The sequence below is a fragment of the Hippoglossus stenolepis genome, chromosome 22 (assembly GCF_022539355.2).
Source record: "Hippoglossus stenolepis isolate QCI-W04-F060 chromosome 22, HSTE1.2, whole genome shotgun sequence".
Lineage (NCBI taxonomy): Eukaryota > Metazoa > Chordata > Actinopteri > Pleuronectiformes > Pleuronectidae > Hippoglossus > Hippoglossus stenolepis.
Window position 1 is genome coordinate 14,228,000 of NC_061504.1, and position 27,990 is coordinate 14,255,989.

The 27,990-nt window shown below is 45.4% G+C and overlaps 3 protein-coding genes and 1 long non-coding RNA gene across 5 annotated transcripts; 2 read left to right on the plus strand and 2 right to left on the minus strand.

Moving 5' to 3' along the window:
- The first annotated feature begins 36 nt into the window (after window positions 1-36).
- Window positions 37-6,170, plus strand: orc5 (origin recognition complex, subunit 5). 2 transcript variants are annotated; one of them, XM_035146981.2, is made up of 14 exons: window positions 45-777; window positions 1,184-1,276; window positions 1,477-1,662; window positions 1,909-1,983; window positions 2,781-2,892; window positions 3,204-3,334; window positions 3,475-3,523; window positions 3,736-3,826; window positions 3,917-3,972; window positions 4,346-4,458; window positions 4,829-4,876; window positions 4,957-5,067; window positions 5,679-5,791; window positions 5,909-6,170. In XM_035146981.2, the coding sequence occupies exons 1-14, from the start codon at window positions 664-666 to the stop codon at window positions 5,952-5,954; spliced, it is 1,338 nt and encodes a 445-aa protein (XP_035002872.1). In that variant the 5' UTR covers window positions 45-663; the 3' UTR covers window positions 5,955-6,170. The 2 variants fall into 2 exon arrangements, with proteins under 2 accessions (XP_035002871.1, XP_035002872.1); XM_035146980.2 differs by having other exon boundaries at window positions 37-777; window positions 5,679-6,170.
- A 10-nt stretch (window positions 6,171-6,180) lies between these two features.
- guca1a (guanylate cyclase activator 1A) lies at window positions 6,181-8,921 on the minus strand. The gene is made up of 4 exons (XM_035146986.2): window positions 8,560-8,921; window positions 7,590-7,739; window positions 7,406-7,499; window positions 6,181-7,253 (listed from the first exon to the last, which is right to left on the minus strand). Exons 1-4 carry the CDS (start codon window positions 8,755-8,757, stop codon window positions 7,126-7,128), a joined length of 570 nt encoding a protein of 189 aa, XP_035002877.1. The 5' UTR covers window positions 8,758-8,921; the 3' UTR covers window positions 6,181-7,125.
- Window positions 8,922-9,366: 445 nt separating this feature from the next.
- LOC124851306 lies at window positions 9,367-11,990 on the minus strand. The gene is made up of 2 exons (XR_007032346.1): window positions 11,851-11,990; window positions 9,367-10,974 (listed from the first exon to the last, which is right to left on the minus strand). It is a non-coding gene; the product is annotated as an uncharacterized LOC124851306 (long non-coding RNA).
- On the plus strand, window positions 11,878-27,971 carry golgb1 (golgin B1). Its single transcript, XM_035146870.2, has 20 exons — window positions 11,878-11,989; window positions 13,753-13,831; window positions 14,424-14,615; window positions 14,708-14,821; window positions 14,956-15,117; window positions 15,213-15,335; window positions 15,698-15,811; window positions 16,048-16,750; window positions 16,857-16,933; window positions 17,441-17,501; window positions 17,730-22,815; window positions 22,931-23,342; window positions 23,436-23,669; window positions 23,748-24,584; window positions 24,717-24,910; window positions 25,014-25,173; window positions 25,256-25,356; window positions 25,498-25,569; window positions 25,890-25,980; window positions 26,091-27,971. The coding sequence occupies exons 2-20, from the start codon at window positions 13,763-13,765 to the stop codon at window positions 26,226-26,228; spliced, it is 8,940 nt and encodes a 2,979-aa protein (XP_035002761.2). The 5' UTR covers window positions 11,878-11,989; window positions 13,753-13,762; the 3' UTR covers window positions 26,229-27,971.
- Window positions 27,972-27,990: the final 19 nt, after the last annotated feature.

Genomic DNA, 27,990 nt, shown 5'->3' on the forward strand with positions numbered 1-27,990 from the left:
CTCTGCACATAAATATGCACTTTACAGTAAAATGATAATAATACTAATGGTAATAACATACTTTGTTTTTACTAAATTTATTTAAAATCGTTTCTCTCCAATTGCATCATTATACAACAATTATAATATTCCCATATTGTGTAAAATTTGGTGTCATGTTTGATTCAATTCAAATCTAACAGTAAACGCAGTGATTTTTTTTTTTACCTTTAATGCACAACGTCCTTTTATTTTGAAGGGTTTCGTTTCAAGGGTTACTACATTACCCACAATGCAGCAGTGAGATCTGATTGGCTGGTAAGTGAACGTCGTCATGTGACGTAATCTGAAGGCGCGCGGGAATCTGACGTGTGTCTCTTCGCTCGTGTGTTTGTTTGTAACTTTCAAAACTCTGGATTTCTCTAAGTTTAACGTTTATTTAACGTTTTATTTTGAGTCATGGATGTTTCCTCAGCTCTCTGTCGTGTTCACGGGGAATAGTTCCCGACACTTTCCCCGGTTTGGCCCGTTTTAACCCCCCCCAGTTCGTCGCCTCCTGCCCCGCAGGTCGGACGCTCTGTGTCCGGGGCAGTGACGAGCTACACGCTGGTTGAGTTGTTGTTGTTGTTGTTGTTGACGGTGGAATAAGCAGGCGAAGGAGGTAGAAGGAGCAGGAGCAGGAGGATGTCAGCGCTGTCACAACACCCGGGACACGAGGAGGAGAAGCTGCAGCGGGTCAGAGAGCAGCTGCCCTGCAGAGAGAACCAGGCCGGGCTGCTGCTCTCCCTCCTCGGGCAGGTACATCCACACATGTCCGCTCAGCAACTGGAAACGTCCATGTCAGACAGGAAACAGTCAATTACAGCATTTACTAATATACTAGATGTTTAATAGTTATACAGACAGTGTTAATGTTGTTTTTAATGAAAACAGGACGTGTTTAAAGTCTGAGAAACATTCATTTAAGGTATTAAAAAGTCAATTAAAGCATTTACAAATATCCTAGATGTTTTAAAAGATAGCTTTGAGTAATAATGTTACGTATAAAATGTTTGTATGTTGATCCACAACTAAATTACATAAGCACTTTCTTGGCCCATGTTCCATCCTGCATCAAGTTTTGTAGAAATCCATTCAGAAGCAATAACTTAACCAAGTATTATGAATAGAAGACAAAACCAAACAACCAGATTTGTCCCTCCAGCCGCAGCAGTACAGTTACCCTTCCATCTTCATCTACGGTCATCGGGCCTCGGGGAAAAGTCACGTGATGCAAGTTCTGCTGAAGGAGCTTGAGGTGAGAGTCAGATTCGGTGACTTCAGTTCGTCCACATGGTCAATGATAGTACATGGTACATGGTGTGTGAATGTGGGAGGTTGTTGAGACCAGAAAGGTGCTGCGTGAATACACACCATTGACCATTCATGTCTTAGTCCTTGAAAATATTACATCCTCTTTTCTCACTGATTGTCTTTATTCCCCCTCTTGTTCTGCAGCTGCCTCACGCCACCGTCAGCTGTGTCGAGTGCGTCTCCAACTCGCTGCTGTTTGAACAAGTGCTGCTCTCCCTCTTTGGCTGCGAGGCCGCCGCGCTGCTCGCCCGCACCCCGTCGCTGTCTGACTTCGTACGCATCTACAGGCAGCAGTGCTCCCAGTCTCCTGCCACACAGACGCGATACATCGTGAGCGCCGTGCACTTCACATCCCAAACAGAAAATCAGTCCTCACCTGGCAAAATACTCTGATGTTTGCATGATTATGTGATTAGTAGTTACAGCACATGCAAAAAGCAGCCACGAGGAAAGACATGTGTTTAATTCAGAATTTTGCTTTTATCATTATTTGCATTTTAAAGTGCATAAAACACAATAAAACACCCATTTGCACATTTTATCTTCTCGAGTATGACCTACACATGTATTTTTCAGGTGATGGAAAAAGCGGAGCTGCTGAGAGACGCCGACGCCAATCTCCTCCCCGCCCTCCTGCGTCTTCAGGAGCTGGTGAGAAAGCGCAGCGAGCTCTTTTGTCTTATCCATCAATTCGAGCCACTTTATTGTTGTCGCACTGTGCGGATGATGAAGAGGGACTGGAAGAGCTTATTTTATGATGGATGACCTTGAGCTGAGTGTGTGTGTGTTTGTTTGTGTGTGTGCACCTCCTTCATAAAGCTGTTAGATGGAAAGAAAGGATGGCAGCCAATCACAGGTTTTTAATTAAACACAACCACGAGTAAAAAAAAAAAAAAAAAACGCAGGTGATTATTTGTGTGAAATCTGACTGTTCTCTCTCTGGTGGATTTCTGGTGTTAAGAGGATTCCGTCTTTTTTTTAATGTCATTCGCCTTAAGTGCCACCACTCAGGGTTGAATGGCTGATCAAGGGGTTTTGTGTCTCTAGTGTATTTTATATATTTATTTTTTTATTATTCTGGCCTCGACTAAAAGGTCAACAAGGAGACTTTTGTGAATATATTTTGTTATAGAGGCAGAAAGGAAGAAACAGAGGTTGGAGTATGTATGAATTTTGAAGTATTGGATAGAGAATTTTTAACGTCCCCTGACATCATTAGTGTCTTCTGCTTGTATGGCTCCTCTTTTTCAACCATGAAGTTTGAGAACTTGTCCGTCACTCTTAACTCTCTCAGAATCTGTTGTGCATGAGAGTGACGTTCCACAACCGCCACAGATTGAATGAATTATGTGGGAAACACTGTAATTCTTCCAGTCGCGTGCACGGATCACGTTGATCTAATCAGAATGAAACTCATCCGATCTTAACTACGTGTATCCGTCCTTCAGGTTGAGGACAACATCACCGTCATCCTGCTCAGTGAAATCTCCTGGGACAAGTTCAGACCCAACACGGGTTGTTTTGAGCCGCTTCTGCTCCACTTCCCCGACTACAGTAAAGGTATAAACGTCCTCACGCGTGCATCAGCCAGCGCCATGAGTAACTCTCCCTGCACTGCATAGTGATGATGCACACTTGGCAGATGCAGTGTGTGATGTGCGATCTGTACCTGTGAGTTTGTTCTGACACTTAGAACTTGTTCCTCCTCACAGGCAGCGACTGTGAGGAGGAGTCGCGCATTAACAAAACACCACTGTATGAATTCATGTGCTTGATATGTGAGAATTTGTTTTCTGGAGAGAATAACTTTTATAAAATCTCTGTTTTCACTTCTGCTAAATCTAATCTCAGTGTGTGTCCCTCATTCCCAGGCGAGCTGCAGCAGATCTTATCACAGGACAGACATCCCTCATATTCAGCCGAGTTTTACTCGTCCTACGTCAACATCCTGCTGGGAGTCTTTTACTCGGTGTGTCGGGACCTCAGAGAGCTTCGCCATCTGGTCAGACACACACACACACACACACACACCACACACACACACACACACACACGTTCCTATGTCGGTGAGGATTTTTCACTGTTTTGATTTTCTTTCAGTCTTGCATCATTGATTTCCCTTTTTTCTTTCTTTTCCAATAGGCTGCCCTCAACTTTTCAAAGTACTGCGAGCCATTGGCAGAAGGGAAAGGTAATCCATAAAGAGGAGTTTCCATTCGTCCGACAGCTGATCAATATTTAAAAATGTCTTATTTTACCTTCTTCTTCTTTGTGGCTTGTAGAGAGGGATTGTTGTTTTTAAGAACTTCTCATGAATAGACACTGGGCAACATTATCATTTAACAAAACACTTGTCGTTACTGTGGATTTTTTCAATAAAGTTGCTTTTATTTTTGTGTTTAGTGAAGGAGACGGACACACACAAGCTGTGGAGAAACATCGAGCCTCATTTGAAAAAAGCCATGCAGACGGTTTATCTTCGAGAAGTGTCCAGGTTATTCAGATTAAACTCGTTTTTTCTCATTTCACCAGCGACATGTGATGATTGTTGCTCTGCTCATCATGTTGTGTTCTCTCCGTTCAGTCTTCAGTGGGAGCAGATGCAGCAAATGGAAGAGAAGGAAGCCGGAGCCTTGAGAGGTACCAACACACACTGACAGCACGACCGCAGATTAACCCTGAACATTGTGCATCGCTTTTTCATGGGTGTCTATCGGCTCCAGCTCTGATTGGCAGGGATGTAAACATAAGAGAGTTCGGTGAGAGAACTTCTCCTGGAACAGCTCGAACATAAGCTGCTTTCAGACGTGCACTGAACTCCAGATAATCTCCTGAAAGTATCTGGAGGGGCTGCATGTCAGTTCCTGTCAGCCCCCCCCAGTAGAAACTAACCCTAACCCCACCACAATAAAACCCCATAAAGGTCATTTCATTTACTGGACAGGTTTACACACAATTAAAATGCATATACCTGCTTTATTTGGTGTTCAAGGTTATTTCCTTCTTCCCTCAGGTTTATCTGCTCACACTCATGTTGAGCTGCCTTATTACTCCAAGTTCCTGCTGATCGCTGCCTACCTGGCGTCCTATAACCCTGCCCGAGCAGACAAACGCTTCTTCCTCAAGGTGGGACATTTTTCTCTTTTATATAGGTGACAGGATGTCGGGGGGGGAGAGAGATGAGGGATGACACGCAACAAAGGTCCTCAGTCAAACTGATCCACGGCCTGTTTCACTGAAGTGATCTGCAGCTTAGAAACATTGCAGATGGCAGCAGTGTCTCTCGCAATGTGTTGATGCAGTAAATAGTTTTGAAGTACGACTTTTGTTTCAATTTATTCAAGAGGAGAGGAAATGTTGCAGATTTTGTGAGACGTATTCCATACATATCGCGGGTCAGAGGATGGACAGTTGTACAGATTTGATTTCGGGCTGAAGAGAACTTGATTTATGTGAAATTTTTTTGTGTTTGATTTCCTTCTTTTCCTCCCGACAGCACCACGGCAAAATCAAAAAGACAAACTTCCTGAAGAAAAATGAAAAGGTGATCTACACACAATACTCTCATTGTTCTCCGTTCCTCTCACATCACATGTAACGTATAATAAAATCAATATCTTCCAGACTAGTAACCATCTGCTTGGACCCAAGCCGTTCCCTCTGGACCGCCTGCTCGCCATTTTCTACAGCGTGGTGGACAGCAGGGTCGCCCCCACCGCCAGTATTTTCTCCCAGGTGAGAGTCTAATGTGCTGCTGCGAGCAATGTTTAGAAAACGCTCCCACTCTTGACCCCTGCACTTCAGAACAAATTAACATGCACACAACACTTGCAATGGCCGACCGCTGTTCTGACGTAAACTGAAACTGAATTCCACCCTCGAGGTTCTAGTCTCTCTCCACGATTGTGCCTCCTGCTGTGAGCTGTACGAAGCCTCGTGTGGCTGCATCAGAATATTAAATATCATTTACTTTCATGCTTTTCCTCCCATTTGCCAAATGACCAAAGGAAAGTGAATATGAACTGTATAACCCGAGGGTTTCAAATGATCATTTTATACATTTCTAGCCACAAATGTTGTAATATATTCTGCTCTATCGAGTCTAATGACCACAGCGTCCCACATGAGAGTTTTCTACCCAAATGGTCATGAGTTTTTGGATCTGTGGCCAAACGCTGATCTATTTATGGCCCCGAGCATGAAATGGTTTTAGAAAATTGCTCTCGACCCATATGTGTGACTGTCTGACGCCTGTTTTAATGCGTGTGCATCAAAGTGGGAGAGAGCTGTGTTTTCAAGAAGTGGAACAGAGACATATTTTTGGTTTCCCTCTCTCCCACGTTTAGATCTCCTCTCTGGTGACCTTACAGCTGCTGTCTCAGGTCAGTCACGACGACCAGCTCGACGCCCCCAAGTACAAATGTGCCGTTTCTTTGGACTTCATCTGCGCCATATCCAGGTGTGTGCTCCTCTTTGTTCTCACACATGATTTAAACGGACTGAATTCTTTCAGGGAACTGACCTTTTACAGTGTTTTTCTCCACTGAGAATGTGCCCGTTGTGATTTATCTTCCAGGACAGTGAACTTCGAAATCGTCAAGTATCTGTATGACTTCCTGTGAGCCTGCGGTGAGCAGATGAGAGGCGACACGCTGTGACAGTAAGATGAGACGGGACTCTCTACATGAGAACATGCTTAAGGACACACAGGACAATTCATCCAATCATGTCGCTGCCCCCTTGTGGTTGATACACAAGCTTTTTCCTGTAGAGTTTCTGTGCCTCACATGTTAAATATTTGCTTTTGTACAAAATAAACTCCATATTGTAACGTTGAATTTATCTTGGTTGAGTTTTGTCAACAGAATTTATTTTTGCTCTTTATTTATAGGATATTTCCAAACAGATTCACTTTATTACAACCAAATATATTATCAATATCCCCCGAGTTTAAATGTTGTTTCTGTGAATATCCTGCGTCCCACTGATTTACACATGTTCACAGCTTATGTTAAGTGTTTGTCTTTATTGTACAAATAATCAGAATCTGAAAAAAAACCCACAGTCTGCAGTCGTTTAACCAAAGGCTCCAGTCGAGCACAGCCAACAAGCAGAAAGCTAATCTATAACTGAATCTGTGTTTATGCTGAACAGGAAGCAAATCATTCAGCCTGAGAAACACAAGACACAAAACCACAGGTCAGCAGTTTGCTTTTTGCAGCGTCTATAATTGTTTCAAACAACAAGGTCAATTTATTTATTTAAAAATGTTTTTAATCTCTCCAGGAACTTCCATTTGTTCCTGTCCTTCATCCTGTGAACCCCACAGGCGCTAAAGGGTAAATAGAGATTTGAGTAATCTGATGCAGAGGGACTCAGAAAATAAAGATAGAAGCAAAGATTTGAAATCGCAGCTGAGTGCATGTAGTTGCTGCTCTCCTCCACTATCTCCCTCTCTTATCCCTGGTGGGTATCTGAGGGTAAGTGGGCCGTGTCAGAGGTCGTCTCTGACGCCAGCGTGGCCTCGGGAGAACTCGCCATCGTTACCCAAGGACAATGACGGGTCCGCAAAGGTTGACTTGAGTCATCCTGATGCATTTAAAGTGCATGTGTATCACATTTTTTTTTTACATTAACAGAAATGTTAGCGTTACACCAGCATCATATTAAACCGGATTCAATCTTAATAGAAATCTCAGTCTGTGAATGATTTTTTTTAACCAGAGGCGACGACGCACTGAAGCTCTCGGGTCACATCCCGGTTGAGGTTGAGGTCGTCGGAGTGGGCGGATCCTACACGCTGTGCCGCCTGTTGTGGATCATGGCCACGATGTGGGTGAGGTCCAGACTCTTCATCATCACCTCCATGAAATCGTTGTCAGTGCGAGCGCCGGCCACAAACTCATCCAAGGAGAGTTCGCCTGCAGACAAACAGTAGATCCACAGATATTCAATTTTTAGTTCGTATAATCACAATATACGTTATATCATATTTCCTGACTCATAGACGACAACAAGTGGACAAATGTTTCAAACACTGTCCACACACACACACACACACACACACACTCACCGTCTCCATTTATATCAATCCTGTCAAACACACTGTTGGTGAAATCCTCTGCGCTTGAATCCTGACTTTCAATTCCATTGATGGCACGAATGGCCTGTTGGAAACAACCAAAAAAAAGAATAAAACCAGTCATGGAGAAGCCCAAAGGAAACACGGAGTGAAAGATGCGTGACGTCTGCTCCACCTTTATGATGTTGAGGAGCTCGTGTCGGTCGATGCAGCCGTTTCCGTCCACATCATAAAGTTTGAAGTACCAGCGCAGCTTGTGCTCCAGCTTTCCTCGCATCACCAGACTCAGAGCTGCCACGTACTCCATGAAGTCTATGTAGCCGTCCTGCAGGAGCAAGCGGGGATGTGAGATGTGTGCTCTGCTTTTATCAAAACATCAGTGATTAATGTGGGACCATCCACTTATTTTGCAAAAGTGACACATCAGATCCTCCTCATCTCAATGTCAGAAGCTGTGTGAGTGAAATTAAGTGTTCCATTCTGGAGGATTATCTCCGGGGACTCTGTGTCTGAACATGGGCAACAATCTTAGCATCAAAGCATTGTCTCACGGATAATCTCACTGTTTAAATCATGCATGAAGATTATACCCTGGCCTTTTTAACTGAGCTGAGGGGGGGAGGGGACTAAATATAGACGTGCAGCTTCCCAGGTGGACATCCTGTGATGACCCTGACATGTGCTCCCTCTTAATTCAACTGAGATCCGAGGAGGGAAAGTGGGACGCAGGCCGCACTGTCCTGGGAGGTCGCTGCCACACTTTGACCTTTCAAAGATGTCAAATGTGATAAATATCTTTGCCCCTCTGAGTTTTAAAGATTTTTAGCTGTGATTGACCCTTTTAAGTCATTTCTGACAATCATGAGCTGCAGGTCGTATCGATTTGTTTATGAACAAGATTACACAAAAACTATGTGACAGATTAACACTAAATTTAGTGGGAGGATGAGGTGTGAGTCAGGGAAGAACCCATGAAAATTTGATGCAGATTTTATTTTCACGTTCGGTTCCTTTACATTTTAATTTATATCTTCATTTATGTATTTTCTCACTGTTTCATTCTGATTTATTCCAATTTACCGTTAAAAGTTTTCCCTCTGCCTCCAAAGTGAAAAACCTTCTTGAATTGAACTCATGCATCTCACCTTGTTCATATCAAATGTGCGGAACATCTGCTCGATGTAGTCGTTGGCCTCCTGGTCCAAACCGCGCAGCCCGAAGAACTGCTTGAACTCGTGCAGGGTGAGCTGACCTGAGGGGCACTCGATCATGAACTTCTTGTACCAGAGGTGCATCTCCACGGCCTGCAGGTCGTCCACGGTGCTTCCAGTGGAGTTTCCCATCGCTCCGGCACCCAAGTGTTTGCAGGCAAAGTATCTGTGGTCTCCTGCAGCTGCTGCACAAACCCTGTCGGCCCAATTGGTCTACTGTGAAGCGAAGGGTGCTCCCTCTTCACAGTCACACAACATAGGGACTCAGGGTGGCAGCGGGTGGGGGCCTTTTGTAGGTGACTGTGTGTGGAAGTTGAGTCGGTGCACCCCCCTCTGTGTCCTCAGGTCTAATCGCCGGCTGTAATCCAGACAAACATGCAGATGATCGGCTTAAAGGCCCCATTAAGAGGGCAGGTTGACTGGTGCACCTCTGGCTCCCCTGAGATGTGCTGACAATCACTGTGCAGCTTTCATTGCTCACGTGGAGACGCAGCCGTGCATCTGATTCACTTTGCTCAGCAGCTGATTGGTGCAGCTTTAATGCTCTTAGTGAAGACAAAAGACAACAAGCCGGACAACCTCAGCTCCACACTGAGAAGACAAGTCAAGGGTTTTTTAATCAGCCTCAAAACAAACGTGTCCATATCAGACCCAACTCTGCGAACTCCTTCCAGAGGTCATGTCTGAATATGACCTTGGACTCTGTGACTTGTTTTCAAAGAAAAATAAATGACTAAACAGTTTGGTAGAGAAATTTATTTGGATATTAGAGTATGAAACCAGTTATGGCTGATTAGTACAATAACTGAACAAACATTACAGCTTGCATTTTTGAAACGTATACGAAATACGAGAAAATATATGAAATTAAATCTCACTTCTTGCACAGGATTCCTTTGGTATAACAATCTTGCAATATACTTGAATGTGTGTTTGTTGATTTCAGCAGCTGAAATAGAAAAGTAATACCAGTATAATCATGTCAGTGCTTATGTTGCATTCTGAATGCACTTACATTTAAAATACAATAATTAATACAAAAGTAAAAATGACAAACGTCATTAGTAAATGCAGCTGCGGGTCACTTTAAAGCAACATGCCACTTTTCACGTTGTCATTTCTCACACTAACGTCAGATAACCTGCGGAACACATTCGTATTAATGTCAAACAGATAAAGCAGCATGCGTCTCCACAGTCATGTCAGCGTAAAAGATGCCCAAAAAACAACACATTCATATTAAATCATGTATGAACTTCACAGGCACAGGTTTAAAAATACATTTGGCTGTTGATGGTGTGATGCATTTTTTTTTTACCTCCGCCAAGGAAGTTATGATTTCACCCCTGTCTGTTTGTTTGTGAACAAGATGGCACAAAAAGTACTGGATAGATTTCCACAAAACTTTGAGGAAAGATGTGATATGTGTCAGGAAAGTATCTGATAAGCTTTGGTGTGAATCTGGTTTAGGGGGCAAATCGAGATATGTTTTTTTCACTTACTCTAAAAATTTAAATTTTCTTTGATTTCTCAGAGAATAATTAATGGATCTGGAAGAAAATATCAGACATTTTTAGGGCTCTGAAATAGATGAGTGTGTACAAATAAAAAAACTGGATTTAGTGGCTTTAAATGTTGTTTCATGAGGGGCCTGTCGGGCCTTGGTAGTGGTTTGTACTTTACTGAATTCATGTACTGTTCAATTTAGTGTGATAACTCTGAAATGGTATAAATTACCATTCCCCTGTCATATCAACAGGTACGAGGGATGAATGACTTCATCTAACAAAGAGCTTGAATGTTTTCCAACATTTTGAAAGAGCTTTTGCTGACGATAACAAAAACATAACAATGTACAAGACTAGTAAGAGTATGTTACAAAAAGTTATGTTATAAGTGCTTAAAAAAAGTAAAAAGTTTCACACTACAGTAAGGCCTCATTTTCCTCCTTCATCGTGCGTTTTTTTTTTTTTTTCACTCCCTTTTCGTAAGTTGAGCCAGTCTCCGCTGGTGGTTGTCAGTTTGCAGATATGAAGTTATGATGCACAGTGTGGCTGCGTGTCGGCGCCCGGGCAGATCTCTCTGGTCCCCGCTGCCACGCTGCTCCTCTTGCCCCGGTGCAGAAGTCTGTAGATGGAATCGAACGCGGACACGGTGTATCGTGCAAACAGGCTGGTCCACCTCACCGCCTCCACCATCCACTGCACGCTGCGGCCCACGAAGGCCACAAACACCGTGGTGTAGTGGGCGAGCAGCAGCAGGCTCCTGCCCAGCTGGCGGATGTGGTTGATGATCAGGTTCACTCGTAGGTCGTGTCCTGTCTTCTTCATGTTTCCTTCTTCGATGTCACTGATGCAAAGGAGTCAAATTGTGTGTATATTTAGTTTAAAGGCTCCTTTCCTTCATCTTTCACATTATTCTTTACTGTAATAAGTATGTTAGAGAACTAGAAAAGCTAAAGAGGGACATTTCAAAGCATGGAGGGGAAGAAGTGAGCTTGGAAATAGTATTTATCATTGGAATAATCAGTTGAAAGATATAATATGGCCTAGAAAACTCTGAATTACGCTTCAACACAGTAGGTTGGCACCAAGAGAAGAAGAAGAAGAAGAAGCTATCAAATATCAAGGGTAATAAGAGAAACAGTAACGAACGGGCAAGATGAAGGAGAAGAAGTAGGACATTGAAACACACAGTGGATGGCCGTAATGCACCTTGATGTTGGAGGAAGAGGAGGAGGAGCAGGAGGAGGAAGGTGGAAGAAGGAGGAGGAGAAGGAAGAAGAGGGAGGAGGAAGAAGAAGAAGAAGAAGGAAGAAAGAGGAGGAGAAAGGAGGAAGCAGGAAGGAGGAAGGAGGAAGCAGGAGGAGGAGGAGGAAGGAGGAAGGAGGAAGAAGGAGGAGGAAGAAGCAAGAAAGAGGAGGAGAAAGGAGGAAGCAGGAAGAGGAAGTAGGGAGAGGAGGAGGAGAAGAAGAAGAAGAAGGAGGAGGAGGAGGAGGGAGAGGTAAAGTGGAGAAGAAGAAGAAGAAGAAAAGAAGGTGGGAGAGGAGGAAGAAGAAGACAAGGTTGGGAAGAAGAAGAAGAAGAAGAAGAAGAAGAAGAAGAAGAAGAAGAAGAAAGGGGAGGAGAGTGGAGGAGAAGAAGAAGAAGGTGGAAGAGGAGGAGAGGAGGAAGAAGAAGACAGATGCTCCCTAGACGCTTCGGGGATTTGCAGACGGTCCCTTACGTTGGCCGCTCCGTCCAATCAGCGCAGAGGCAGCTCTGCTTCCGGGATGCGTTTGGTGATGTGGCTCAGCTCTGAAATCCATCCGAGGAGAAATAGCACAGAAGCCCCGGACACTTTGACCCGAGAGCCGCTGACACAGGTGAGTCCGAGCCGCGTCCTGCGCACATCAGTCCGCTCGAGGCGGCCCCGCACCGCTGCCACGCACCGGAACCCCGCGGAGCAGCTTCTGGAGCGGCGGCGCTAATCTACGAGTTCTCGGCGTTAGCCCGCTAAGCTAACCGGACTGTACCGTGGGAGCCGCAGAGTAAACACCGGCGCTTCCCCCGTCAACGTCCCCGGTTCATCTCCTCCTCCCGGCGTCCGTGTCCGGTAGCGCGTGCAGTTTACGGTAGTTTTTTGTCGTTATTGTCGTTATTGTCGTTAATCTGCGGTGTTCGGCGACACTGTGACGCAGCCGCAGTTCTGCCGAGCTCTGCGGGTTCGGAAACACTCGGAGAAGTTCGCTCCGGTCCGGAGGAGAAACAGGGTTAGGGGGTGTCTGACAATGCGTTGCTGTGGATGGGATGAAAAACAAATATTAAGTTATAGAAAAGAGTTTTATTCGTATAAACACGGAGGAGCAAATGTATTTGGTTGTAATAAAACAAATCTGTCTGTCTGTCTATCTACCTGTCTACCTGTCTACCTGTCTGTCTATCTACCTGTTTACCTGTCTGTCTGTCTGTCTATCTATCTATCTATCTATCTATCTATATATATAATATGCGATTTAGATAAACATTGAGCTGGAAAAGAACTTGATATGAGAACAGTTTCTCTGTGAACTATATTAAACAAGATACAGCCAGATTCTCCTCTAAAAGGTGAAACGTGATTAGTCCAAGTCTCATGATTAGGATCTGAGGTGAATAAAGTTTTGTATAATAAAGCATTCTACTTAAAGACGTATTATTATATTTAGTAGTATGTGTATTATGTCGTGCTCCAACCAGCAATTGTTATGTTTTTTCACAGATTCCTAAACATAAAATAACAAAAGCTATTTATTTAATAGAATTAGAGAAATTGAACCAGGTGATTCTTTTTGCTATTTTTTGCGAGACAAATTACTTAAACAGATTCATCATTAATCCCCCCGTCATTGACTAACTGATTAATTGACTAATCGCCTCAGCAGTGGTAATTGGTAATGCCATTAAAAATATATATTTAACTGGTGAGACCTCACCACAAGTTGTTTTTAGTCGCAGTTCTACAGCTTTCAATCGTCACAGGATGTCGCTCAGCAGATGTAGTTCAGACTTTGTTCTTGACATTTCTTTTGAGCACTTTAAGGACTTCTTGTCCATGTTGCCTTAAATATAAAGATTGAACTTTCATTCTTGACTCTAGTCTCAAATCAAATTTCTACAATTTCAACTGTCACCTGGTAAAACTCCATCTCCAAACGGAAGCGACTGAACGGACTTTGGGATTGTTTTGTAAATAATGAACTCTCTCTCAGTCTCAAATCTATAAAACTATTCTAAGCGTCCCGTCACTGCCTGCATGTGCAAACAAAGGTGAATAAATATACCCAGGACTGTGCGTGTATCAACATCCGTTTCACAGGGCGTGCCGTCGGGCGTCAGACGGCATGTTGAGCGGAGACACAGGGAAAGGTTACGTGTACATATCATGTGTTAGATACTTTGCATTATGAAAAGAAGACAGGTTCAACTCCAGGCTGCATTTATGATTCTATAAATAACACAAATTTATGCCTCCACCTAAAATGTTGACGTAGGACAATGGAAAAAGTTTTTTCTATGGCGAACAGGAAAGTGCAGTTGCTGATGCAGCAAAGAAATGGTTTCTGATGTTAGTCGCTAAAGCCTCAAAGCTTGTTTTTTTTCCCCCCAGTGCCATCCTGATGTTCAGCCGCCTGGCCAATGTCCTCCAGGAGCTCTCTGGAGAGGAGGGCCCAGATGGAGACTCACAGGTGAGAGGGCAACACATGCATTCATAACAAATTACAATGAATAGTATTGTAACTGTCCTCTGCTTTTTAAATGAGTATGTGTAGAGAAGATATCTGGTCAAATGTGAAAGAGCCTTTTATTCTCTGTTTGGGAAACAAAGAGCCGAGGGTAGAAAATCTCTGCTTGTCATCTCTTGAATTAAAGATGAGTTCTCGTATTCTGTTTTCAGACATGCACTGAATTCCACGCAGAATTTTCCCAAGTCATTTCCTGTGGACATTTGCCAGAACCTTTCCTTTCAGGCCCCTAGTAAAAAGTCTGGAGAATGAGAATTCACAGTGAGCGAGTGGGCATGTTGATGATGTTTCTTACATGCGGTGGATTATTAAGTTTTGTCCCTCAGCGGAGAGTTAATGCTATTGAAGCAGTAGAGGCTGAAGAAGAAAATATGTTACTTTGCCCTCATCTTTAACACAGGCTTTCTGTCGGGACATTTTTTATCCTTAAGACCAGGGTGAAAATAACCCTGATGGACTTGGTTTACTAACCTCGCCCAGAGATACAGGCGGAGCAGGACTGAGTAAACTGACTTCCACTTCTTTCCGTGTGTAGGGTACGTTGGTGCCTCAGCTCCCCGGCGGTGAGGGCCAGGCTTCGATGGAGTCTGAGGTACCTGAGGAGGCCATTGAGAGGCTGGCTCACCTGGAGCAGCTGGTGGTGCAGCTGAAGGAGCTCATCCGAGACAAAGACACTCATCTTGTCCAGAAGGACACGGAGTTGGCCAACAAAGATGTTCAGCTCAAGGTGAAAAATCCTGTCTGTGTTTGCTATCAACACCTTTCTCCAAAGATATGTATGTCTGTTAACCACAGCTTTTTCTTTCCCAATATCCCCAGAATGAAAAGGAAGAGGCCGACACTCGATTCACCAAACTCAAACTGCAGGCCAAAGCTAAGATGGCCTCCCTCAACAAACAGATTCATGATTTAAAAGGATCTGGAGGAGGCACAGTGAGTTTGAGACTGAGGATTATTACAAAAAAGATCTTGTACAGAATAAAAAATGCTTCACGTTAAATACACTTAAACTGTAAATATCAAGACATTTGGTTTGTATCTGACTTGAGCATCTGTTTTGTCTGCAGCTGAGCCCAGACAACTCTTTCACCGGAGCTGCAGTCGAGGAGGAGCTCCAAGAACTGAAGAACAAGCTGAGCAGGGCCGAGGCCAACAGCAGGGAGCTCGGGCAACAACTGCAGGCCACCGAGCAGCTTCTGCACGAGAAGGAATCTGCCCACACTGAACAGGTGACAATTATAACTGTAATAAACTGTGAACAATTATCTGTAAATGTCCATAGAAAAGATCCTTCTGGATGATTTGTTGTTGTTTTTGTTTTCAGTTGCAGAAGATGCAGGCGGTGGTGTGTGAGAAGGATGTGCGATTCCAGGAACAGATTCAGAAGCAGGAAGAAGAGCTGATGAGGGTCACACTGCAGTCTCAGAATGACGGAGAGCTTCAGCAGGTACAAGATCAAGATGCTATTCAATGGGCTGAACTGGGTCAAAATGCCCTTTCTCCCTATTAAAGAAATAAAAAAAAAAATCCTGTATCATCACCACCAAAATTAAATTTCTTTCCTGACCCATACCACATCCTTCAGACATGTTTTTGTGTCATCCTGCTAACTGACAGACAGACAACAAACAAACACACACAGATGAAAAGATGACAACTTTGAATCTGTCTCTGTTCATATCCCGGTGACAAACTCAAAAAATGTTTCAGTTTCCGAAGCAGTGGAAGAGAATATAACTGTCACGCTTCACACCTGCTTTCATGTTCTTAACCTCTTTCTTGGTTCTGTTGTTGATTTGTTTTTCTCAGGCTCTGCAGGCAGCCCAGAGGCGCTGTGAAGAGCTCGAGGAGGCTTTAAAATCTCGCTCCCAAGTGCTGGAAGTGCTGCAGGAGGAGGTGAACAGTGCAGATCAGCAAAAACAGGTACAGATCCTGTCGGACGAGATTCCATCTGAGCAGCTTCGAATTCTTTTCTTCATGTTGACATATTTACAGATGCTTTGTTAGCAAGGAAAACTCCTCCTATCTAATGACAAGCAAACTGTTTAAAAGACGACACACCTGAGATGAGGATGGCCCTTCTTTTATATGCATTGTTTGGCTGAGCCACACACCGACTCACATCCTCTCTCTCTGCCTCACCCTCTCTCTCTGCTCAGATCTTGACTTCTCAGTTTCGGCAGATGGAGCAAGAGCTGGCAGAGGCCGTGAAGCTGAGGGAGGAGGAGAGGCAGCAGTGGGCCGAACAGGCCAGCAGGGCCGATGTAGAACTCGCAGCCCTTCGATCCAGCCTGGAGGCTCTGGAAATAGAGAGAATGGACGTGACCAGGCAGCAGAGCGAGCTGCTCTCCCTGCGAGAGGCTGAATGTGTTCGTCAGGAGGCTCTGGAGAAGGAGAATATGGAAGTTGCCAGACTGGAGAGAGAACTGGCTCTGATGAAAGAGGCTGAGCTTGCAGCCGTCCAAGCGAGCCATGATGCTTCAGAGAGAGACCGGGCAGAAATAACTCGCCTTGAAAGTGAACTTGCATCAATGAGAGAGACGGCTGTTCATGTCAGCGAGGAAACCGAAGAGAGGGAGAAGTCAGAAATAGAAAAATTAGAAAGAGAGCTGGCTTCTCTTAAAGAGGAGCAGGAAGATGCTCAGAAGAAGGGTGAGATCTTGGTTGAAGTTTGGAGACATTTACGAGCTCTGGCTCCAGATGACGCTCAAACCTCAGAGGAAAACGCCGTCCCTGCCGACCTTCCTCTTCTCCTGGACACTGTGCAGTCGATTAACAACCAACTGACGAGGTTGAAAGACAAAGAGAGTGATAGTGAGGAACAGCGTGCAGAGCTCACCCACACCATGGAAACCCTTCAGGGTAAGAGCACATGCATCTAGTTGTGTGTGGGATTGAATGTTTTAATGAAAGATATGAAGCTTTTCATTGAGGTGATGATGTTTTAAAATGATCATCTGATTTTCAGAACAACTCAACAGAAAAACCACAGAACAGGAGGAGGCCACGGCCATGATGCAGCAGCTGGAGCAGCAAATTATTACAGTAGGTGTTACAGCTCCATTTAAACCTGGTGTAAACATGTAATCTTTGACTGCATACCCTGTCTGTTTGTCCTGCTTTCTGTTGTTTGCTTTATGAGCTTTCAAATGTTCTCCACTGTGTCTGGAATGTGATCAGATCTCAATAAGCAAACTTAGAAGGGCACTCAGAGAGCACTCAAGAGTTTCTCCAAAACTTTGAACTGGGTTTCTGTTTTGTTTGGTCCATGTTTGTATGATTAAAAAGGTGTTGAAGTGGAAGATGTGGGACTAGACGCACAGTAGTAGCTGAGGGATAAGATGCAAAAGTAGTTCTTAATAGTCTATCATCAAAGTCAGATAACAGTTGTGGGCTGTATACTGTTCCTCACACTCTGCTCTGGAGCCTGATCTGCTGCTGAGATAGATTTAAGTGTTTCACTATCTCACACTGGATTTTTCTTCAGTAAATCATAACTTTCAGTCCGTCCTAGTTTGAAAAGATGGTCACAGTTTTGTTTCTTTCTTCCAGTTCTCTGAAAGAGGTGAAGTGACTGAACCGTCGGCACAGGATTCATCTGAAGCTGAAAAGGGTACAAAAATTTATCCTACACAAAATATTGAAACAGAATCAAACAATATACAACTGTTATCGCCAAGATTAGCTGATTAGATTTCATTGATCAAACTTCACAGTGACCTCTTATGAGATAACACATTTATGTGGACTCAAACTGCACTGGTTGGCGAAGGCATATAACCACTGGGTGGTAATTGTAGTTTTCTATTTACTCTAAAACCCTCATGTTTTTACTCCACAGCACAAATACTGGAACTGAAGCAGCAGCTATTAGAAAAAGACAATGAGCTGGTTGCCCTGCGAGAATCGCTCAGACTGGCTGAAGACCACAGCTCCAGTCAGGTTACATCAAGTGAGATATACCATCAGACTCCAGAGCAGGATCAGGATGCCAGTTCAGCCGCCTGTGGCAGCTCTGCAGCTCCTCCTGACCTAATGGATACACAAGATGAAGAAACCACCTTAGTTGCTGAGGACACCTCCATCCTCTCCATGTCTGCTGATACTGAGAGCAGCCCAGAGCTTATCGGACACCAGTCTGAGTCCCCAGAAGAATCCAAAGGGACTTCCTCTGACGAGATGGTCGCCAGTAGTGATTCAGAGGTGGCCCACAGCAGCTGGACACTCCTGGAAGCTATGAATCAAGATGGAGGCCAGGAGTGGCCCTCCCTCATGCAGGACTTCGGCCAAATGCAGCTGCAGTCATGGGAGGCGACGAGCATGGAGCAGGAAACCTCCACGGTTCAAGTCGAATCCTCTTCTCTCATCATCCGAGAGACGGTGCAGGTTAATGTAACTCAGCAGAGTTCTTCCTCCTCAGATGCTAATGTGGCCTCTGGCCAGGTGTTTGCTCAGGCCTTAGCCGAGGAGCTCCAGAGGAGGTACAGTGAACTTCAGGCTGAGCTGCAGCGGCTCAGAGAGGCAGCTGCAGAGTCACAGGAGAAAATTAAGAATCTGGAAGAAGAAGCACAGTCTCTTATTGCCGCAAAGGAAGAGGCAGAGTCTCAGGTCAATAACTTTGCAGAGGAGCTTAAGACAACCAGACTGGAGCTGGATGAAATTTCCCTGCAAAGTAGCTCAATGGTGGATAAGCACAGCGTTGAAATGCAGCTTCTAGAGGAACAGATGGACATTTTGAATGTTGAAAGTAAAGCCAAGGAGGAGAAGATCCAGAGCCTGCAGAGCGAGTTGCAAACAACCCACAGTGCTCTGTCGGAGCAGGACAGTCAGGTGAGGATGCTGAGCGCTCAGCTGGAATACACCGAACTGCTCTCCTCTGAGCTAGAAAAGAGGCAGCACGATATGGAGAACAGCGTGTTGGAATGTTCCCAGACATCAGACCTCAACAACGAGTCTTTGTCAATGAAGGACTCGGAGATCAGTGACCTGCAGCTTCGTCTCAGTCAGAAAGAGCAGGAGATGACGGAGCTCAATGACAGTATGTCCACTAAACTGCTTCAAGTAGAAGAAGAGAAGTTCCAGATCGACAGTGAAGTCAGTAAAATGAAAGAGCAGATCGTGGAACTTGAGAAAGTGAGAGATGAGAAACAGCAAGTGAGTCGTGAAGACTCGACCACTCATGTTGATGATGAGCTTGGTAGTTTGCGAAGGCAGAAAGGAGAGATGGAAACCCAACTAACAAACACAAAGAAGAAGCTGCAGGCTGCACTTGTGCAACGTAAAGAGCTCATGAGGAAGGTCGCTGACTTTGAGAAGGCAGCAAAAACAAGGAAAGAGCAAGAGGAGTTAGCGAAGGGAGAGAATCCTGCAAATGATCCAGAAGTAGAAAAAACAAGAGAACATGATATTAAAGAAATGGAGACTAAACTCCAGGAGCTCGAGGAAGCTTTAAGATCTAAAGAGGAGACAGTTGAAAGTCTCAAGCAGAAAATTAGCCAACAAGATCAAGTCGTTGCTGAGACGCTCACCCTGAACAGAACACTAAGCAAAGAAGCTGAAAACACTCAGCAGGCATCAGACATTTCTTCTGAAACGACTAAGTTACAATCCCAAGTGGCCTTTTTGAAAGCAGAGTGTGAAACGCTTCAAAAGAAGGTTCACGAGGCTCAGGAATCTCGCAAAGAAACCATCCGCAAAGCGAAAGAGAAAGACCGACACCACCGCGAACAACTGAAGCAGCAGAAAGAAGAATACAACGAGCTGATGGAACGTTTTGAGGCACAGAGCGGAGACAGAGAAACCCTTATGACTGAACTGAGAGATTTGGAAGAAAGAGTGTGCACGGAGAGAGAGAACCTGCCTCAGCAAGCAACCAAACAACGAGCTGAGAACATGGAGAAGCAAGCAGGCGGCGATTGGGTCCAGGAGGACTGGGTGGACTTTGCCGCAACTGAGCCTGAATCGTTACAACCACAAACCGGTGATCCAGCTCAGCCTCCTGCAGAGCCGTCTGACGTCCACTCCGCACAAATGGATAAATCTCTGAAAGCTCTCAGAGACGAGATCCGGTCTGTGCGCATCGCTAACACAGAGCTAGAGAAGCAGCTGCAGGAAACTCAGGCCAGTCTGTCACTGAAAGAGGCTGAATTGCAGGATTTGGGCGACGAGCTGCAAGCGCTGAGAGAAAAAGAAAAACAGATTGACGCGCTCTCAGAGGAAATTGGTGATCTTCGAGAAAAGTATTGTCAAGCTGAGTCTCATGCAGAAACCCTAAAAGCAGAGATGGAAGCTGCAACCAACGCGGCATCTGCAGATTCCACAGCCTCCATCGCGAATCTTCAGGCTGAATTGGAAGACTTCAAGCAGTTCATCGATAACAAGAACCACGAGATAATGGACCTGAGTCAGCAGCTAAGTGAGCAGAACGCTCTCATTCACTCAATGCAAGATACAGTGTCTCAGAAGGATCAACTAATCGATTCTTTACAGACAGAATTAAAGGTTGAGCAGGAAAAAACCCAGAGGTTAGAGGTCGAGGTTCCACTGAAGCAAGAGGAAGAAAAAGACAGCGAGGCAAAGATCCAGCAGATTCAGCGAAAACTTCAGGCTGCTCTGATCTCTCGCAAAGAGACCCTGAAAGACAATAAAACCAAGAAGGAGCAGCTAGCGTCGACTGAGAAGCTCATGGCCGAGCTGCAGCAGAAACTGGAGTCGGCAGAAGATGAGCTGGAGAAGCTGAGAGCAGAAAGGCTAAAGCTGATCGATGAGGTTGATCGTATGTTACTTGAGAACCAAAGCCTTGGATCGTCCTGCGAGAGCCTCAAACTGGCCATGGAAGGCATAGTGAATGAGAAAGACGCTTGTAAGAGAGAAGTGGAGTTGGCACAAGAAGAGGCCGCCAGGGTGAGCAGAGAATGGAAGGAGAAGGTTCAAGGCATGAAGGACGAGTACGAGACTTTGCTCAAGTCTTATGAAAACGTGAGTGACGAGGCGGAGCGAGTGAGGCGCGTCCTGGAAGCTGCCAGACAGGAGAGACAAGAGTTGGCTGCCAGAGTGAGGACAAATGAGGTGAAAAGGCAAGAGGCTGAGCGGCAGGCGGAGGAGTCGCAGAAAGAGGTGGATTCGGTGAAAGACAAAATGAGGAAATTTGCCAAAACAAAGCAGCACAAAATTCTGGAGTTAGAGGAGGAGAATGAAAAACTTAGAGAGATGCAGGAGAAGCCTGTAAGAAAACGAGTGGACCACTCTCTCAAAGCTGAGGTTGAAAGACTTGAAGAAGAGATGGAGGCTCTGAAAGTTGAGCTGGAAGCCACAGCTGCAGAAAAACACTCTTTAGGGCAGCAGGTGGAAGAACTGAGGGAACGGGTTGGCCAAATAAGAGAGAAAGAGGAGAGTGAAATCCAAGTGGCTCCACTCAGCTCTGCTGCAGTTGTAGAAGAGGTTGTCACTGCACAGAAATCAGACACAATCATGACCAAAGCTGAGCCTGATGAGACTCAGTATGAAGAAAAAGAAAGACTAGAGGAGACTCCAGATGAACAAATAGTTGCAGCGTCTGCACCAGAAACACATTTGCAGCCCACAGAGGAGAAAGAAAAGGAGGAAAAGACAGAAAGTGTTCAAGCTTTGTTAGAGGCTAAAATGAAGGAGATGGAGGCAGCTGTTAACACAGAGAGAAGTCTGTGGCAAGAACGGGAGGCTGAACTCAAAGCTGAACTGGCCTCTCTTGAGCGACAGCTCCAGGAAAGTCAAGAGGAGCTGAGTCTTGCGGCTTCTCTAGAAAAAAACCTGCAAGAAAGTAAAGATAGAGAAAAGAGTCTGATTGACGAGGGTTCCAAGAGAGAAATTCAATTCAAAGAACTCCTCAGAAGCCTTGAAACGGACAAAGATAACCTGGAGGAGCGTCTGATGAACCAACTGGCCCAGCTCAATGGGAGTATTGCTGGTTACCAGCAAGAGACGGCCGACAACCGGGAGCACCTGACTGAACTTCAGCGGGACATGGAGAGGTTGGAGAGGGAGCGAGCTGAACTCGAAGCCGAGGCTCAGAGCGAGAGGGACCGGGCGTCCCGACTGGAAGAGGACATGAGGCAGGCCCAGAGAGAGAGAGACGAGGCGGAGGCAGAGTCTGGTAAGCAGAGGGAGCTGGAGCAACAGCTGAGGTCTGCGCAGAGGGTCAGAGAAGGCAGCCAGAGCCGAGCCCGTCAGCTGGAGGAACTGCTGAGGGAGAAGCAGCGGGAGGTGCGGCAGCTGCAGAACGACAGCATCCAGTACCAGGAGAGGATCAGTGAACTGGACCGGGAAGCGAAGGCGCTGCAGCACAGCCACGACGAGCTCAAAAACAAACTGGAACAGTCCCAGCTGGAGACTTCCACAACTCGAGAGAGCCTGAAGAAGATCGAGGAAGAGTTGGTTAGCTGTACATCTCAATTGGATGACGTCCAGAAACAGTTGAGCGAGGCCTTAGCTGAGAAAACAACTTTAGAACAGAGCGCCCAGCAGAAAGAGGCCTCGTTAAAGGCTGAGGCGGAGCAAACGCTCGACTCTGTGAGGCTCAGGCTGGGAGCTGAACTGAAGGACATTGAGCTGAGGCTGGAGGAGGCCTACAGAGACCAGGAAAAGCAAGAGGAGGCAACTCAGGAGGCCAGAGGGATGGCAGAGGGAGCGGAGAGACGAGCCCAAGAGATGCAAGCCCGTCTAGACGAGTCTCTGGCCAGGTTAGCCGCCTTCTCACGCTGCATGTCCTCACTGCAAGATGACCGGGACAGAGTTTTGGATGAGGTCCGGCAGTGGGAGACTCGCTTTAATGGTGTACTGCAGGGTAAGGAGGCTGAAGTCCGGGAGGCTGAAACACAAGCAAAGAACCTGGCAGAGCAGCTTCAGAAAGAGACTGGACTGAAAGAGGAACTTCAGCTTTCTGTGGACAGGTAAAAAGCTTCTCTCTGTATTTGTCCTATTTCCCTGTTTCGTTCGATTCATTATACTCAGCCCTTTAGCCCAAAATTTTGATAAGATTACTCAATTGTTGTTGTTTTTTTTCAGACTACAGAAAGCAGACAAAGACTGGCAGCTCAGACTGGAAGAGGAGGAAAAGAAAGTCGCAGAGAGTCAAGCTGTCATCGAGGAAGATAAGAGCAGGCTTCAACAAACAACAGCTGAGTTGACGTCTGCACAAAATGAAGTCCGTGCTTTGACAGAAGAGCTGGAGGGTCTTCGTCACCGAGTCCAGGCTCTGGACGAGGCTGTCGGCCGGCTGCAGGGCGAAGTCGACAAGGCCAGGACTGAGCTGAGGGAGAGGGAGGCAGAAGAGAGGCGGCTGTGTCTGAACGTGGAGCAACTGGAGACAGACCTGAGGTCCTCAAAGGCCCTCACAGAGAGCCTGCAGACTGAGTTACATGAGAAGGAAAGAAGAGAAGTGGAAATGCTGGGGGAGAAGGAACAAGCTGTCGCTCAGGTACTAACATTGATTCATTTATTGGAGAGCACATAGCAGCTGTCAGATATTATTTAAAAATGTCTCACCATTTCATGTGTTTTTATTTCCCAGGCTGCTGAGGAGGCTAGAAAGGAGGCGGACACCCGGGCACACGAAGCCGAGAAGGAGCTGGAGCAGAGGAGAGAAGAAGTTCGGGATCTGGAAGAAAAACTGCGAAAGGTTGAGGAAGAGAGCAACAACAGAAAAACCCGGCTGGACTCATTCATGAAGGCCATGGGCTCCTTACAGGACGACAGAGACCGAGTCCTCAACATGTACAAACAGCTGGAGGAGAAACACCTGCAGGTAGTGTACAAAATACAGATATTTATAACTTGTATTGTTTTTCTAGTGGCTGATTATAATATTTGTATTGTTTCCCAGGTCATGTTGGAGAAGGATGTTCTGATCCAAGAAGCAGCGGGGGAGAACAACAGCCTGAAGGAGGAGCTGCGCTCTCTGCTGGTCCAGAGAGACGACCTGTACGCTGAAAAAGGCAAACTGTCGGCTCAGCTTCACGGCTACCGAGAGGAACTTAACCAAGTCCTGAGCATGAAGGACTCCCAACACAAACAGCTTCTGGCTGCTCAGAGAGAGCGGATCACCTCTCTGGAAAGGGAGCGGGAGGAATTTGAAAGTCAGTTAAAGAGCGTGAGCAGCGCCAGAGAGGCAGAGGTGGACGCAGTGAGGGTGGAGAGGCAGACTCTCAGTCAGTCTGCTGACAGTGGGACAGTGTCTCAGGTGAGAGATGCTCCTGGTGCAGAGGTGGAGAAGCTGAGAGAGCAGCTGCAGGCGGCGAGAGTACAAGTGGAGGCCTTAGAGGAGAGCCGATCAAAGGAGAGACAGGAGCAGAACAGCAACAGCAAAGAGCTGGCAGAGCTGCGATGGGAGGGAGGCGTGATGAGGACCGAGTCAGAGAACGCTCAGGAGAGGGTGGCCGAGCTCGCCAGAGACCTGCTGACCATCGAGCAGAAGCTGTTCGAAGAGAAAGAAGCGACGACGCTGCTGAGAGCGGAGAACCAGTCGTTTGCTAAAGCCATGGCCTCCCTCCAGGACAGCAGGGACCAGGCACTGAACAAGGCCCAGGAACTGAACCTGAAGCTGGAGGAGGTGAGCCAGGCAGGTGGCCCCGCGGTTCCCAGCAGCCCCGGAGGCTCCACTGGAGAAGTGTGGGGCCTGAAGAACGCACTGCAAGCCCTTCAAAATGACAGGGAGAGATTGGTGAGTGACATGTGGGACAATAATCCACAAGAAAAACTATAAATACAAACATGTTGAAACTAGTTTATATGAATTGTCACAGACTTTTCTTTCAACATCATTTTTTTCGTCTTTCCCTCCGTTCGTGTGCAGCTGGAGCAGCTTCAAGCTCAAACGTCTGAGATGAAGAAGCAGAAGTCGGAGCTGGCGCGGCTGGGAGCAGGGGAGCTCATTAAAATCAGCCAGGAGCTGTTTGAGGAGAAGACGAAGAACGAAGACACGCTGGGCGTCCTCACGCAGCTGGAGAACATGGTGGAGACGGGCAAACAGGAAATAGAGACTCTCAGGTGAGACACACTTCAGGCAATTTTTGTATTTTTCAACTATAGACTGTAAATTACCATGTGCCCACTAGAGTGAGTTTTTGAGAATCTTGTTTGGTTATTTTAGGCTGGAGCGTATTGACTGGATGGCTCAAGCGGAGCAGCTGAAACACCAGACCCTCGCCACGCTGTCGGAGAGGGACCATCAACTGCGACAGCTCACCGCCATGCTGGAGGAAGCTCGCACTCACAGGCCCAAACTCCAGCAGGAACACTATCAGAGAGAGGTAGGGGCAGAAACATGTGCTGGTACTTGTGGTTGTTTCTTGAGTCAATGTGAAATATCCCAACATCATCAACTCTCCACAGGGCTCAGAGAAAGCGGACAGTCCTCCTGGAGCCCCGCAGGAGCGAAGCAGCCAGCTCGACATCCACACCTACATGGCTGAGGTCAAAGAGTTACAGCGGAGGTAGAGTACAAGAGAGTTTTGCTACATCCATATTTCTATGTTATCTTTTAAAAAACGTTTTGAAACAGTAGTGTCGTTGTAGCAGCTCTAAAACTGTGGAGTAGTGTGAATGTAGCCTTACTTTGACCTTCTCTACATCAGGCTGGATGAGGAGACGCAGCAGAGGATGGCGGCGGAGGAGCAGCTCATGGTCACACAGGATGGACTCAAACGGTACGAATATATTTCATCTTGTGATTTTAGTTCTGCTCCTTCTTTACTTTCACTTTTTTGGTTCAGTCTAACTTCCCTCATCAAAGCTGTTTCCAGGCATGACTGTACAACATCTAGTGTGGAGATACTAATGTTACTAAGTGTGTATTAAATATTTTGAATTTTTAATACTTAATACTTATAAAAACAAACATTGATGTCAGACACTTTCTCTTTGGTTTTTCTGCATCTATAATTCACCTGGTCCCATTTCCGCTCTGGTAAATCCGTTTAATCACCAAAAAGTGACGGCTAACATCTGTTTTTATTATTATTATCAGTCACAGCTCGGCTCAGTGGCATTCGACCCTGGAGGGGGATCACTCAGAGACGGCTGTTTTCATCGAGCCGCCGGAAGGAGCTGTCAAACGGGTACGTTTCCACTAATGTGCCCGACCAGCTAATTTGTCCTCTTAATAACTGTAATTATAAAGACTTATGAGCCCCACGCTTCCCGTAACCTTGTGTTTCGCCCCTGGCAGAGTCGGAGAGGTGGACCGGGTTGGATGCGGATGCTGCGAGTGGCCTTCTGCGCTCGCCAGCGCACGCCTCTGCTGATCAGCCTCTATCTGCTCACTGTGCACGTCCTGCTGCTGATGTGTGTGGGCGGTTACCTCTGAAACCAGCTCACAAATCTGACCGACAACACACAGACAGAGAGGAAGGGAAAGAAAAGGGAACTTACCCGAGGCCATTATATGTTTTATATTGTTACATGTAATAAATTAAAGGGTGCGAGGCTCTTCTACACACACACACTGCACTTTACAGGAATTAAACGTTTAGCCAAAGTATATAGATTAATGGTTTTAACCATTTTGAATATTTAATGACTTTGGTGTATGACAGGGTTTCCAAGCAGAGAGGACATAAGGGACAAAGGCTTGATTTTCCTCCTTTACTTTAATCTGCGGTTTCGAGGGAAAAAACAATGATAATCAAGTATTTTGGCAGATGGTTTCCTCATGTGCCTTTAGATGGGGAGAGAAACGAAAAGGGTCAAACTTTATGTGAAAGCAAAAGTTGGATATTTTGGGAAATGTCCTAAATGAGAAAGTTGGGTACCTCAGTATGTCTGTTTGAAAAGGTTCAGTACTTTCAGAGATTAAACCAGTTCTTTCCTCCGTCATATTTTTCAGTCATCTATTAGTTGTTGGAGACATTTACCCTCTAATCTTCTCAGATGGTTTAATTTAAGACTAGTTTGAAAGTAACACAACGAATATCAGAGAATATTCCAAGAACCAAAAACATTTGTCATTCATCTCACAACGTCTCTGATTTATGTATTTGAGGGGAACGACCTCGAGGAACCTCTGGACCTAACCAACTATAAGAAGTATTTAAAAAGTAGATCCACCTTTATCAGATACTAATGAATCAGTATCAAAATACCAATGTCAGTTTGATTTTAATTGATTTTGCTGGAAATACTTCAGTAGAATATGAAATTTGATGACTTTTACCCGTAATGTAGTATTACTGTACTGTGTTACTGGTACTTAAGTAACTGGAATTGCTACCAGTAGAGTACGTACGTCTGCCAAGGACCAACAGTCCCCTTCAATTCAGTTAAGCTGCACCAAAAATGTCAATCCCCTAAATGTGCCTGGTTTTACTGGTCACAAACAAACAAACATCCTTCCTCCGCCCTGTGTTTCCCTGTTTCCAGTTTACATTTAAAAGACAAACATGAGAGTTTTATGGATCTAACAAGAATAATTTAATTTCCCAAAATGTTGAACTTTTCCAAAGGCTTGAGGTTCAGGACGTGATGTTGTTGTTCAGTTTCTTCTTCTTCTTCATCTCATTCATGCACAAAATAACGGAGCACGGTGCAATTTCTGTTCTGACACATTCCACTTGTGTGTGTGTTTCTTTTACTTTCCTCTAGAAATCACGTTATGTACACACGTATGATCTCTGTCAGGTGGACGTGGGTTTCCCTCCTGTCATAATACGGTTCTTCCCTGTCCTTGCTTCTGTTGCACAGACGTAGATTTTGCAGTTTGCTGTGTAGTTTTTATAGCAGATGAAGTTGCCTTTAAGAGCAATGTAACCACAGTGTGGAATCATTCCAGAGGAGGAAGACTGCTGTTTTATTATCCATCCTGTTATCCACTACTCTGACGTAGCATAATATTTATTGATCATTAGTTGAATATGTAAAACCGTCCTTTATATATCCTCACTGATATCTCCCATCACTTTCTGTTAAATCACTGGGTCTTTGTTAAACGACTACTCTGTACTCACCTTCTTCCTGAATTAACCTTCTTCACATCTGCTGTAAATAACTGTTTAAAAAGGGCTGTATAGAAAAATACAATGTAATTAAAGTGTTGGTGGTTTAGATCAGGGACCGATCGCGTCAAGAATGAA